Source organism: Thunnus albacares, chromosome 21 (assembly GCF_914725855.1).
Source record: "Thunnus albacares chromosome 21, fThuAlb1.1, whole genome shotgun sequence".
Taxonomy (NCBI): Eukaryota; Metazoa; Chordata; class Actinopteri; order Scombriformes; family Scombridae; genus Thunnus; species Thunnus albacares.
Genome location: NC_058126.1, coordinates 7,972,634 through 7,986,606, shown reverse-complemented (window position 1 = coordinate 7,986,606; position 13,973 = coordinate 7,972,634). Strand labels below are relative to the sequence as shown.

At 38.6% G+C, this 13,973-nt stretch overlaps 1 protein-coding gene across 1 annotated transcript in view; it reads right to left on the bottom strand.

Moving 5' to 3' along the window:
• LOC122972341 (amyloid beta (A4) precursor protein-binding, family B, member 1 interacting protein) overlaps nucleotides 1-13,973 on the bottom strand; it is a 25,144-nt gene extending 11,171 nt beyond the window's left edge. Inside the window, exons 1-6 of the mRNA XM_044339341.1 lie at nucleotides 13,806-13,973; nucleotides 7,513-7,572; nucleotides 6,198-6,285; nucleotides 4,212-4,474; nucleotides 2,604-2,681; nucleotides 324-483 (exon numbers count right to left, since the gene is read on the bottom strand). Of these exons, the coding sequence (XP_044195276.1) occupies nucleotides 324-483; nucleotides 2,604-2,681; nucleotides 4,212-4,474; nucleotides 6,198-6,285; nucleotides 7,513-7,572 (649 nt within the window). The 5' untranslated portion in view covers nucleotides 13,806-13,973. The remainder of the gene's footprint in view (nucleotides 1-323; nucleotides 484-2,603; nucleotides 2,682-4,211; nucleotides 4,475-6,197; nucleotides 6,286-7,512; nucleotides 7,573-13,805) is intronic.

Below are 13,973 nucleotides of genomic sequence, written 5' to 3'. Positions count from 1 at the left end.
TCCTTTGGATTTTCTGTTACTTACATTTCGGTAGATACTCATTATACCAACCCAGTTCAGATTTATTCCAAACTGCTGCTGGAAACCACATTGTTTCCTCTGTGGTTGTCCCCTCTGAAAATACTTAACTTGTCAACGGTGTTTAAATGTTTAAAACAGCAAATCTCTTATGACTTCACCACAGATTGAATCACTATGGTATATCATCTGATGACAACGCATTAAAAGAGATGGTGATTGTTGATTGATTAATTATCAGTCATAAACATGGCCAAGGTGGAGCAGTATATTAAATGTTGAATAATATTACTGCTGTAACTCACCGAGCTGCAGCTCAGGGTTGGTCTCACACAGGCTCCAGTCCACGTTGCAGTCGCAGTGAGTCTTCTCAAACATGTTTTCCAGAACTTCCCTGACGGTCTGCCTCTCGTCCACCATGAGAGTCTTGGAGCTGCCGTCATTCATCATCACCTTCACCACTAACTGTCAGAAAAGTGTGATTTAATATTACTTTTGCAGTATTTTCTCCAACAAATAAATGACAAAAAAAAAAGTTAAAACTCCAACCAGTGAGAATTCTTTAGCTTAAAGTAATGGTTTGACATTATTGATGAGAGATAGCTATATAAGAAGATTGATATACTCTATTGATTGTACAGTATGAAGCTACAGCTAGCACAACTTAGCTTAAGTCGGTGATTCTCAAAGTGGGATCCCCCAGGGGTCCTTGAGGGTCCCCAGCAAAAAGGGGAATAATTTAATTTCACTGTAATTCCATCCATAAGTAACACAACGCCAGAATGTATGATTATTTTGGTCATGGGTTTCATACACATTCAGTAATAAAACATCTAAAAGCAAAAATCTTATCAGATGGGGGTCCGTGGTCTAATTTGTGTCAGTTTAGGGGGTCATTGATGTGAAAAAGTTTGAGAACCACTGGCTTAAGTTAGTAAAAAGAGTGAAAACAGAACATAACTCTCCGTAAAACCACAACTTGTCATTTTTACACTTCGGTTTTCGTACAGATTTTATAAATTAGATATGCAGTAGATGTTAATTAATTAGCTTAAGAGGCTAGCTGTTTCCCCTTGATACCATTCCTTATGCTAAGCCAACCGTCTCCTGGCTGTAGCTGCATATTTAATGGACAAATATGAGAGTGGTATCAAACTTCTCATCTGAATAAGAAGCTTAATAAGGAATAAGGGCATTTCCCCAAAAATCAAACTATTTATCCAAGTGTCTTTGATTCTAACATGAGGTTTTCTGTGTCGTCTGCATGACAGACTGAGGTTAAAAGTTGTGGATAGCAGCAGATGTCTCTGGAGTGAGACATAAAATCCAGCCTTGAAGCACATGCAGCTTGTTTATTTGCCAGTTTAATTATAGGCTTCATACGGTAAATAGTTGTTTCTGTTTCATAATGTTAGCTTTACCAGAGCAGTCTGGAGCATCAGCATGTTTATCTCTTTATTGAACATATTTGGCTTCCCCCCACCGTTTTTTTTCCTCCCTTGTATTCATCTCTTTTTGCAGTCTTAGCGCCTTCTTCGCCCCGAGCTGACTGAGATTAATTTTGTGCTTTCCTCACAGGCTCATATGGCTTCATACTTCCTCTCATCTGGAAACAAATCCAGCTTTGGGAGGCTGAGGAGTTTCACAGAACCAAGGTCAGCCAGTCGCTTGCCTTGTGTCATAACAATATGGGTTTCAGAGATGCTATCATAAGAGGATTTAGGGTGTTAGATCACATGTTCCTCGTTCTCGACCTTTGCTTCAAAACAATATGGTTTTGGCAGTTGGATGAATGAAATGTCACTGGATATCAAATTATTTTTCCTCTTACGGTACTTCCTCGTGCAAGTATGTCCTCGATTGTTTGGAGCATGCACCGGAAACCAGTGGGTTTATCTGAAACTTGAGGGCCTCGGACCACAGAGGGTTTCGCTGAAACTACTAAGAGTGCACCTTGCTCCTCTGAGCCTAACGACTCAGAGACAGATGTTCCTGTGAAACTGGCCAGTGGTCTGTGTATTCTCAGCATTCGCACATGTACATGGTGATTCAAGAAGGGCGTTTTTTTTCTGGTTTCCTTTTTCATTTTAGACATTTTTAAACATATAAGAATTTATAACAGGCCATTAAAGCAGTCCCACCTATATACAACCTATATGGGATTTCTCAGCTAAGTCGTGAGTAGAGGTGAAAAACTCGACTGTCAGATATAATGGCCGCATCGACCATGATAAAAGCATGCTATCAGCATGAAATGAGTTTGGTTTGTGTAAAATCACAGTTCCTGACTCGTAGCTTTGCATGCACGACCACATGTCCATACTTCTGTGCAGCGCTTTGAAGATGAGAACATATCCACATATCACCCAAGGAGGAAATCACGCTGTCCTGCAGTATGTTGGCTATATGAAAGCGATCCATTACTGTGATAGATGGCTTGCACAAAAGAAAAGGAAGAGAGAGCCATGCATGCTTTGTTTGAACGTTATGTCTTTCATGGTGACATCCAAGTAGTTGTATTTCACAGTATCTTTAAAATTTACTGTTGCCGGTGGATTTTACACATCAGTTAAATGTCCGCTTACCTTTTTCACTTTAGCTTCCTTGAGCTTCTCAAGAGCAAGCTTGATTTTGTCGGCCTTCATCTGCGCCTCGATTTCCTCCTGAACAGGACAAACAATAATGTTATGAGACAGATGAATTATGGTGAACAATAGATCTTCATCTATGTTAGTTATAATGTTGTAACAATGGGATATATCCTGCCATTGTGTCATTGTTTTAAAGCTACACAGTATAAAATTTGAACATCAGCACTCAGAAATCATCTTTGATGTCAGCAAACTGCTTACGGCACATTAATGTTGATTTTTGAAGGAATAATTCAACATTTTTGCTGAGAGTCTGATGTGAAGATCAATATCACTCTCATGTGAATCCATGAAGCTGCAGCCAGCTGTCATTATGCTAATCTGAGCTAATTGGCTGTTGGCTGTAACTTCAGATTAACTGTACAGACAAGAGAGTGGTGTCAGTCTTCTTGAATCTAACTCTCTGCTAGAAAGCAAGTAAGTGTATTTCCCAAAATGCTGAACTATTGCTTTAACATAAAGAGAGAGGCAGAAGTCTAATTCTAAATCTAACTAAGTCTAAATCTAACTGGTGACCTTTCACCAGCTACATCCACATTTCTGTGGATCTAACACTTCAGTGCTGTTCTGGAGGTGTAATGTGTTTAATTTCATTTCTCCCTGTGGGCGGACAGGTTTCAATTCAAGAATTTCATTTGGGGAATTACGTCCAATTTATTGGATCTCAATTATTAGGGATGTGATACTATTTTCTTTGAATTTAGGATTATAAATCTGGTGCATTCTTATATTAAAAGTCTGCCTACAGCACAGCTTTAATGAACTTGTACACCTCTACCTAACAATGACGCATTCTCTGCCTCAGCACAGCTGGTGTTTTTACCTCAGGAGGATGAGGTAACAAACCCTGCTAAAGCAATAAGCTCCCGTCTGGCTCCTCCCCTCCCCCACCACCACCAACACCACCGCCACCACTGCTGCAACATCTTACCTCCCCTTCTTCAACCTTTGGTATTGATCCTGTTACTCTTTTCTGCCTCATGGCTGTGTGTGTTTGATCTTTTCCAGACAGACTCTCGGGCTGTTTCGCCTCACGAGTCTCTGTAACCGTAACAGATGCCTCCATCCACTTTGCCATGATCTCACTGTTCAACCGTTATAAGAGAAATACCACTCTTCCCAGTTCCACAAAGACAAAAAAAGTGCTCAAGAGAAATGTATATTCTGGGAAATGGTGATGTTTTTGTTGTAATGGTGTCCTGTCACGCATGGCTCAGAAAGCGCTTACTTGTGGTAAACCAAGACACGCCACCAATAAAAGAGAATGTGACATTATTGCCTCTTATTGCCTCATGTTTCTGCTCTGTCGTATTACTTCATAAGATCATAACAATGCACAGAAATGTTCTTCTCTGCTGTCTTTTCTCCAGCATTTTCTTTAATCATCATCAACCAACTCCCTTAGTCTAACATAGACCTCTATTAAAACTCTCACTTCTTAAATTTTGAACCAGTCCCCAGTAGCAGAGATGTTAATAAGATCTTTGCAGAAATGCTACAGTTGTCTTCTCATGCTGACAAACTGCACACAAGCTGACTCACCATTGTAGGCTTTGCACCCTGAGGAGGCGGAGGTGGTAAGGAGGAGGCGGAAGACGTGGTGCTAGCATTGCTGCTGGCGCTGCTTGGGGGTGACGGCAGTGAAGCGAGGCCCGTAGGTGCGGGTGGCAGGTCTTGCTTGGGCGGTGATAGCACCTTCAGATCGTTGATGTCTGCTGCGAGTTTCTCCTCAGTCGCATTGAGGTCAGCCACCAAATCAGCCATAAGTGCGTCCAAATCATTGTCCTCCAGTTCGTTGAGGGACTCTGGTGTTAGAGGAGAATCAGTTTATTTGTAAAGAACTGTCTCAGGTACATTATGTATATTTAATACAAATGCCAAAACTGTTTTGGAAGGGAGGTGTTACCTCTCTGTCAGAATAGATGACCGCTGAGTAAACTTTTTAAAAATTTTGACATGTAGAAGATGCTTTTGTTCCTTTTTTTTTCCAATGATGAAGTGTTTTTTCCAAAAACCTTGAGTCATTTTTACAAGAACCTTTCTTTGTGTTTTCATTAAGCAAAGTCATAACAACTAAATGAGGGCATTTCTTATATTTCATTACTCATTGATCTTTCCTTGTCTCTCCTGAGGAATAAAGGCTGGTAGTACCAGTTAGTGTAGGCTGGGCTAAATAGGTTACTGTATGCTGTCTTGATGCAATCATGTGTTGTATATTTTTTATTTGTTTGCATACAATGTTTGCATATATATGGTAGGGTGCTGCTGGGGCCCTTCTGTGTTCTGCATGAACACTGCATGAGTTTGCATGTTCTCCCTGTGCCTATGTGGGTTTTCTCTGGGTATTCCAACTTCCTCCCACAGACCAGTGACTCTAAATTGCCCGTAGGTGTGAATGTGAGTGTGAATGGTTGTCTGTCACTATAATTAAATGTTAGCTCTGTGATTGATTGGCGACCTGTACAGGGTGTACCCCGCCTCTCGCCCAGTGTCAGCTGAGATTGGCTCTAGCTCCCCTACAACCCTCTAGAGGATAAGTGGTAAAGAAAAATGGATGGATAGATGGATATATACGGTACCACTCAAAGGTTTGCTGTACTAAGAAAAATAGAAATCTTCATACACTCCAGAAGTAACCATTTGTTTTAAATTGTTTTAATTTTTGTATTCTACTTTCTTTTAAATGTTGTTTTCATGTGCTTTTTGTGTTTTTATCCTATGTTACACTGCTGCACAACCAATTGGCCACTGGGAGGACAAATAAAGTAACTCATTGATCGATTGATTAATTGTAGCAGTTTGCCAACTGCTGTTTAAAAGAAAATTATTTTAAATCTCAACATTAGCTAATGATTTATATATGAGTTATAAACCATTAATAAACACAACATTTGGGTTGCAAGCCAGATGGATTTTTTAACAACCTGGCAACCGAAAAAGGTGTTGTTGTTAATAGCTTGTACCTGATACATAAAGCTCTAGTAAATGACTCAATAACCAATAATGCCTTTAATAAAGCCAGTATTTACAACTTATAAAGGGTGTCTTATTAGAAAACTTTTTCTTCTAAGTAGGTTTGTCTTTGTAAAGTCCTTTGAGACATGCATCTGTGTGATGAAGAGCTATATAGAAAAACATGATATAGCAGGACTTAATGGGGCACACAATAAAAAGACAAAAGCGAGGACTTAAAGCAGAGTGCTAATGGCAGACAAACAGATGCTGTGACCTTGCTTTAACATTATTACTGCTTGTTTTACAACCCATTAGACCTAGAGGCAAACAGTGAGTAATTAGCTCTTATGGTGACTGTAGTCTTCGCCTGAAATTAAAGCTTGAACAGTAGCCAGATATGCTGTAACTGAATGCTGCTTTTCTGCCTCCTGCGCCAAAACTTGCAATACATCCTGTCTTTGCACAACTAGATTACTGTAGAATTCAACACCCAGTTCTGTGCAGTATTTCTACACACACACACACACACACACACACACACACACACACACACACAAAAAAAAGTTAGGTCACCATTCGGGTCAGTGAAGCCGATGGAGAAGTTGAGGTTGTCGTTGCTGGGGAGAGAGGAGGCAGGAGGCACTGTTTCCTGTCCGAGGCTCTGCAGGGATGAATTGAACAAGGCAGAGTGTTTATAAGAGCATGAATACAATATCTGTGGAACTACAGGACCCCCAGGGGCTCAGTGAGTTAATCAACAACACATTCTGAGTCTCCTGAAACATCAACTGTCCCCGCACATTATGTAAGAAAGTAAAATGTTTACACATCTAATGTTACATCTGTTTTTCGGTATTACACTTAACAAGGCTTCTATGTGTAATATTAAGCCCCCCTGGTGAAATGGAAGTGATTTAAAATGACTGGTGGGCTGAAAACAACATCAAAGTGATCAGCAGGGCTTTTCACTGAAAAAAAAAAGTGTAATCTCTAGCTGGCTCATGAGTTTGACATTTGACCTCCCCTCTAAAAGAGAGTGTAATTTATGGTTGTTAGATGACCACAAAGAGTGTTTCCCCCCGCTGTGTCTGTTGTGCTTGCCAGTCTAGAGTGGCTCAGTGATCGATGGTGGGTTTTAGTGAGTTTGTCGTCTGTCTCTGAAGTAGAACTCTATTTATGGTACAGTATAAGGTGAAAGAATAAACCACAAGCCCTCTGGAGAAACTGTGTAGTTGAGTATGTGTTGCGTGAAATGTGTGTAAAACTCTTTTCATTCATAAATGACATTTAATTTAAAAACAAAGTGGATCTGATTCACTCTGCTATGATAGCACACAATAGTGGAAATTTTAATGAATGAATGAATGAATTTAACCTTTTGATCTATTCTCTATGTATATTTCAAATTATGAGAGAGACTATAGACTAAAATTAAGGACAAGAACATTTTTTAAACTTTAAAAAATGACATCCACTTATTACAAATAATTTCTTAGGCCTATGAAACAAAGTGAAACCAACACGTGAATGTTTATGTTGTGCTATAATGAAACTCTTGGCTACTGTGAATCCATCAACTCTTAATTATTTACTCACCTTTTATTTTATTTGTCTTTTTAAAAAAAAGTTTTATTGCTGTGACTACAATTTGTAATTTAAACTTACTGTTAAAAGCAACTGAAATGAAATAAATCAAAAGTTCAAAAAACAACAACAAAAACAACTACTTACATAATAATAAGCAATAAGCAATAATGAGTAAAAAGAAATAAAAATGACAAAGAAATAAATAAGAATGTACAATAATGTAGCTATTTTCTGAACAGAAATCTTAAAAAGATGTGGAGTGAAGTGTCTTATTGTTGTCATGACAACTGCCTTAGCTCACCTGAGTGAGGAGGTCCATCTCCCCCAGCAGATCGCTGAACATGGCGTCGATGTCGTCCATCTGGTTAAAGTAACAACAACAGAAGCGTCAGAAACAGAAAATGCTGAAAAGATCAGACCCTAAACTATTCCACCATGTGACGAAAACCGATTGTCCTCCGGGGCACCGAGTGTATCAGTGTCAGTGACTGGATATCGTTGTCATGACGAATGACAGGGAAGGAATGTGAGGAATGTGGAGGTAAATCCATTGACATGGAGGAGTGAAATGTTAAATACACATGTGTTTGACACAGCCGGTGGAGAGAAGCAGTACTGCTACTTTCCTTTGAAATGTGTGCAGGTGTAATATGCACCCTGAGGCTACATTATATTGCAAAACATCTCCAACTAAGACTGAAGGAAGAAAGTATGTATGCATAACTTCCAGGCCTTCATTATTCGCCAGAACATGTCATGTCTTGTTGCACATGTTGAACTGAAGAGTTTTGCATTTTCTGTCAGATCCAGAATAAGAATTTGATAGAACTGGATCCTCCAACTCACTATTGCAATCAGTCCTATAATTTAATTAAAGAGCATTATATGTTGATATGATGCACTGAAATGACTTATTACAATGTGCAACACTTGTTTTAATAATTATATTATAAAATACTGATTCCTTTAGTAAAATACTGTATGCTAAAATACTGAAACTGCAATACTATTCTCTATGACTTGACAAATCCATAAAAATTGATCTCTGAAACATGCTGCGTCCAAAGGAAAATGAAACCACTGACAGTATAAAGTATGCATGCTCGCGCTCTGTGCTTCGCTATTAGAAATTGCTGATCAAGTCTCAAGGCTGACTCATACACCCGAATGCACAACCCAGATATAAGTTTAATGAAGTAACAAAATAGCCTGGGGGACGGCTGGGGGTATCTGTGTTTTCCCTGAAAATAACTTCTGAAGATTCACTGGAGATTCCTGTCTGTAATTATGTACAGTACGCAGTCTCTCACACATGTATTATTTGAAGCCCCATTTCTCAAAGCAAATGTTATGATGGGCTCGAATGTGAAGTCAAAACAGAGCCCCTGTTTTCCTACAGTGGAACGTGACCAGTAGTGTGAAGGTGTCAGTGGGAGTTCATCCAGTTACAGTGGTGGTTAGATGGGGTATTAATTGTAGTAATGTAATGTGCTGAATATGAGCTACTGTATAACTCTAAGGCATCTTGATGAGCAGGTAAAGGTACAAAATACTGACTGATGTTTCTACATGAGATCTGTAACCACCAAACCATACTGACTAGTGGTTAAGAAGACAGTTCTCTGATGAACAATTTAGTTACACTTTCTGTTCATGTGTCTGTAGCTCTTTTTTAGTTGCACTCATCCACTTTTTAGCCACACCGAAAAGTCTCAGTTGGTGCAACACTTTGGTCCAGACTGAAATAACTCAACAACTATTGGATAGACTGCCATTAAATTTTGTACAGACCTTCATGGTTCCCAGAGGATGAATCCTAATGACTTTGGTGATCCCCTGAATTTTTTTTTCCAGTGCCACCACACGGTTGACATTTGTGTTTTTTAGTCAAATGTCTCAAAAACCGTTGGATAGATTGCCACGGAATTTGGCACAGATATTCATATCCCCACAGAATGAATTGTAATACATGCGAAATAAATTACATTTCCATCAGCCTCAGCTATGCTTCGCCAATTACCACATTTTTGTTGCTAATATACTAAACAAATGTGACCATGCTAAACATTATACCTGCCTAACATCAGCTCAAGGACCTCTGTGCTTTAGTACAGGCTCACTAGAGCTGTGCACTTTTTGTCTTGTTATATCAAAACTTATCAATGTTTTATACAGAGTTATACAACCATGAGATAAATGATCAAACAGTGACATACATAATAAAACACAAATATGGGAACATGGCGGGTTGTTGTTGCTGTTGTTGTTGTTGCACTCTGCAGGTTTGGAACAAAATATGAATAAAACAAACAGCTATTTGTTCACTCAAGACATCAGCATTGATGATTTTGGAAGTCTAGCTATGAGCTAGTATGGCTATTGTGAAACTGTAAGAACAGGTAGGTTCACCATCTAACCTTGATAACTTTACTAACCTTACTATTTTTTGTCAAAAATGGTCTGCAAAACTACAGAGTATTGTCTTGTCATGTGATTAAAATGGTTATGTTTGGCTCTAAGACTGTTGAGCTGCTTACATTTGAATATGAAATTGATTATGGCTGTCTTTAAGTTCATTTTTAGCTGGGGTTCAGTAAAGGCTTGGGGTGGTTAAGGTTATGGTGGCTACTGTATGGGCTATGACTTTTATATCTCAAACAGACCTCATAGCGTTTACATACTCTTTGTGTGGTAATTTTGTCTCCTCGTATGGCCACCAACCTAGAAAAATGTTTTTTTTCAGCTTCGCCTACCCTCTAATCTCATTGGTTTAGCCCAACCAATAAAATGTTCCCTGCCTCAGAGAAATGTTTACATGACAATAACTCCAGTCTTCATTTTGTTCTGCAGCTATGGTCTGTTAGATATGAAAATGTTATCTTTCACAAAGTGTAACTCACTGTAGTAAGACAGCCGGGACAAACCCCCACTATCATTGTAGCAGAGACAGATGTGATTCACTGTGGTCCAGACAAGACTGTGACGTGATTTTTCTCATCTGAATGTGAAATGAATCGATATCGTTCCAACATCTCACATGTAGCTTGTGCATGTATGGTTAGAAGCTATGAGAAACTGTGTATCTTCTGATTCCATTGATTGATTTGAGCAGATTGCAGATAAAAACTTGCAAAACATTTCTGGTGTTGACGATGCTGCGTAAAAGTGTTTCCCATACCGACTGCATTGACCGTCAGACAATAATTTCCATGTGATAATAATACCCATTGCGTCTATAGGGACCTCTTTCTAATCTCTGTATCACATGGGGCCCCCCTACTCTACTGCACCCCTTTACACGAATGGCACTCCCACGAAGGAAGTGGTGGAGGGTAAATTTCCTGCCCAGCTCACAATGTTGAAAGCGTGTGGGAAATGATGACATGAACAGCCACCTGCAAACTTTATGCTAGTTTCCTTCACTCACATCATGTCATGTTTTCATTGTCTGAAAACACAATTTGTATTGTCCAAGTTTGTGGTTAATATTTATAAACCTGCAATAATCCCTTTAAAACACGATGTCACAGCCTTAAAAAATGCTAAACTTTATTTTATTTTCTCATTATTTAAACAAAAATCTCTAAAGTCATTACTCCTTAATTATTTTCACATTTTATTCTTGTGTCCATACATTTTATTTTGTGTTATGACAACCACAGTACAACAGATCTCACTCTGACACAACCGCAATCTACGTCAGCTCTTTGCTCACAACCACACAGTACAGCACAGAGCGGCTGATGTCACTTGCAACGTGCACGTTATAAAGTCACACAAGGAAAACATTATAGTATCAGTCAGGTTGCTCCTGACAGCCACAGTTAGAGGCCAAATGCATTAAATGGAGCACTGCCAACTCTCATACAGTAAAGAAAGGCTGCGAGTGTGTAAAAGTGTTTGGTCAGACTTTGAAATCAAACAGGCATCTGCTAATGGAGGCCAAAGTTACTTTTTTGTGAAGTGCATGACTAGATTCAGCATGATAAAATGGTACTGGTAAATAGAGTGAATTCACTTCACCCATCAACACTGAACAAATAAAACTTAAGGAAGTGTTGCCTTTTTTTCATTTCCCCATTTGTTGGTGTTGTCCAGTAAATAAACAGAAGAGCCACAGAGGTGTTAACCCTAAACTACCGTCTTTACAGCTGCCTTAGAATGATTGTCAGTAGAGCCTTTTCTAACAGTAGAGTTAGAAGTGAAAATTAATACCACTTATATATTTGTTCGCTAAATATGAAGCTGGAGCCAGGAGACAATTAGCTTAGCCTAGCACTGAGACTGGAAACAGTCTCTCTCTCTATATATATATATGTAGATATATATATATATATATATATATGTAAAGGGGGGAAAGCTAGCCTGGCTCTGTCCAAAAGTTAACAAAAGTCAGCCTACCAGTACTTCTAAAGCTCACTAACTAACAGGTTATATCTATTTTTTTTGTTGTTGTTGTACAAAAAAAAATGACATACAAGTCTCAACTGGTTGCCTGGCCAAGAAAGAGTCTAGCACATAACCCCTGTAAAACCTAGTGGGCAGATTTACCTTTGGACAGATGCAGGCCAGCCTTTTCTCCCTGTTTCTAGTATTCATGCTAAGTTAAGCTAACAGGCTGTCTCCAGCTTCACACTGAATGGATGTACGACAACGTTATCAATCTTCTTATCTAACTCTCAGCAAGAAATAAAATAAGCGTATTTACCAAAATGTCTAAGTATTCCATAAAAATAAAACGGTCAAGGATAAGAACTGTAACATCTTAGGCTCAAGATATCGGTGTTGATTTAGATCTGCTTTGGGAAATCATAAACAATGTCCTTATCAGCAGTTCTGGAGAACCTTTAGTTGGAAGTGCAAGACCGGCATGACTAACACTATCTGAAAGAGCCATTACTGATGCATAAAATGCTCTGAAGTGAGCTCAGTTTTGCTTCTTAATTGAACAAGATTAGAGACCAAACTGATGATAAACTGATTGTCCTCTGCAAGGTGAAATGACTCACAATAACAGGATAATTTAATTTACCTTCCGAAAAAATTGCTTTTAGCACAACTGAGTTCACATGAACTTATCATTCATATTCACACTTCTTTGGATGATGCTGCATTAAAAAAAAGTGATACTATCTTTAAAATATTTTGCTGCCTTTTTGCACAATTCTGTTTACTTTCCAGAAAGCACTCAGAAAATATGTGATTTGTCAGCATTTATAAATATTATTGGAAACCCTCAGGCATGAAATCTGGCCAACTTCCAAACCCGCGCAATGCATTGTGAAAACACACCACTGTGCTTCTGGTATCCAAAGAAATAAAAAAAGACTGAAAATATAGCACGCAGGCAACTTCTGCATTCCTCCAGAAAACCCCCCTAAATAATCTCAGATATATGTTTCAATCTTTTTCATAAGTCCACACGTGTAACTCAAGCATCAGGCAAGAAAATGGAAACCAGACAATGACTCTTAATTACCGTATTGAAGCACAGTGTATTTACTATAATATACAGAAACTTCCACTTTTTACTAAGATCAAATATATATACCCGGGTCTAAGACAGATGTGTTCATAGGACTGGATGTACTACACAGTGGTTGGCAAATAAGGGGCTCAGCAGCAAAAACAAAGCTCTGCAGGGCATAAACAGGAGGTATCATAACTGACATTTGACAACACACAAGATCCTATCTGTGTTTGCTAGAGACTGTTTGCGGTTATATGACTTAGAGGTTTGAACAACAAAAATATAGCTTTACGTTGAAAAAAGTAGACATTAACTATGTTTTTTACATAAAATCCCCACTTCACATGAGTCACTGGACAGTCTGTCAAAACATACAGTATATTCCAGCATTTTCGGCCTTGACAGCACTAGAAAACAGAAAACAGCCCGTCAACTAAATGGTTTTTACTCCGTTTTTACTCCAAATGGATGCTTGCATTGATACACTTTTTATACAATCCAGTTCATGTTTCGGTGATTTAATCTCATCTCAAAAGCCAAATGTACAAAACGTTCCTATCAACAGCGACAAACTGACAGCACTTTTAGCTCGGCTGTTTTAAATAAGAGACCAACCCTATCGGTTTCATGTGTTTATTGAGTCATACAGCCGTCTGAAATTAGAGCAGGGTCCACTTGGTTGAATAACCGACAAGAACACATATACACCCTTTTCATCACATAAAAACACACCAAATGACTACTGTATCACTACACACTAACCTACCTAAGCCTTATCTCATGACTATAAACATAACTCATGACAAAGGCTGGATTGTGTAAGTTTTTGTCCAGTTGTAAACTAATTTGATAACTTTTAAAAGCGTCAATCACTGATAGGGCATTAAAAGATCAAAAGATTTTAACAGGATACCTAAAATTCTTTATGAATATTATCTTTAATATCTTTCCAGGTATACCTGAAACTGAAAAAAGTAGGCAGCACAACCAACTACAAGAGCAAATACAATACAGTCAACGTCTTCAACTGAAAGCACTGTTTGTTCTCGACGCCTAGATGAAAACAGTTGGGTGTCACCGTTAACTGAAGCTATAACGTCCAACTTAACAGAGATGTAACTCACCTTTGTAAACGTATATATCCTTATTTCACCAGTTAGTTATAAGGTCACAGCTTCATGGACATCAATTCCACCTAAAAATGTTATTCTTTAATAAAACTCAACTCCAAAAAAATAGTCATATACAGGCAAATTTGGGTGTGCGCTGCATCTGGCTCTATGACTGTTGGT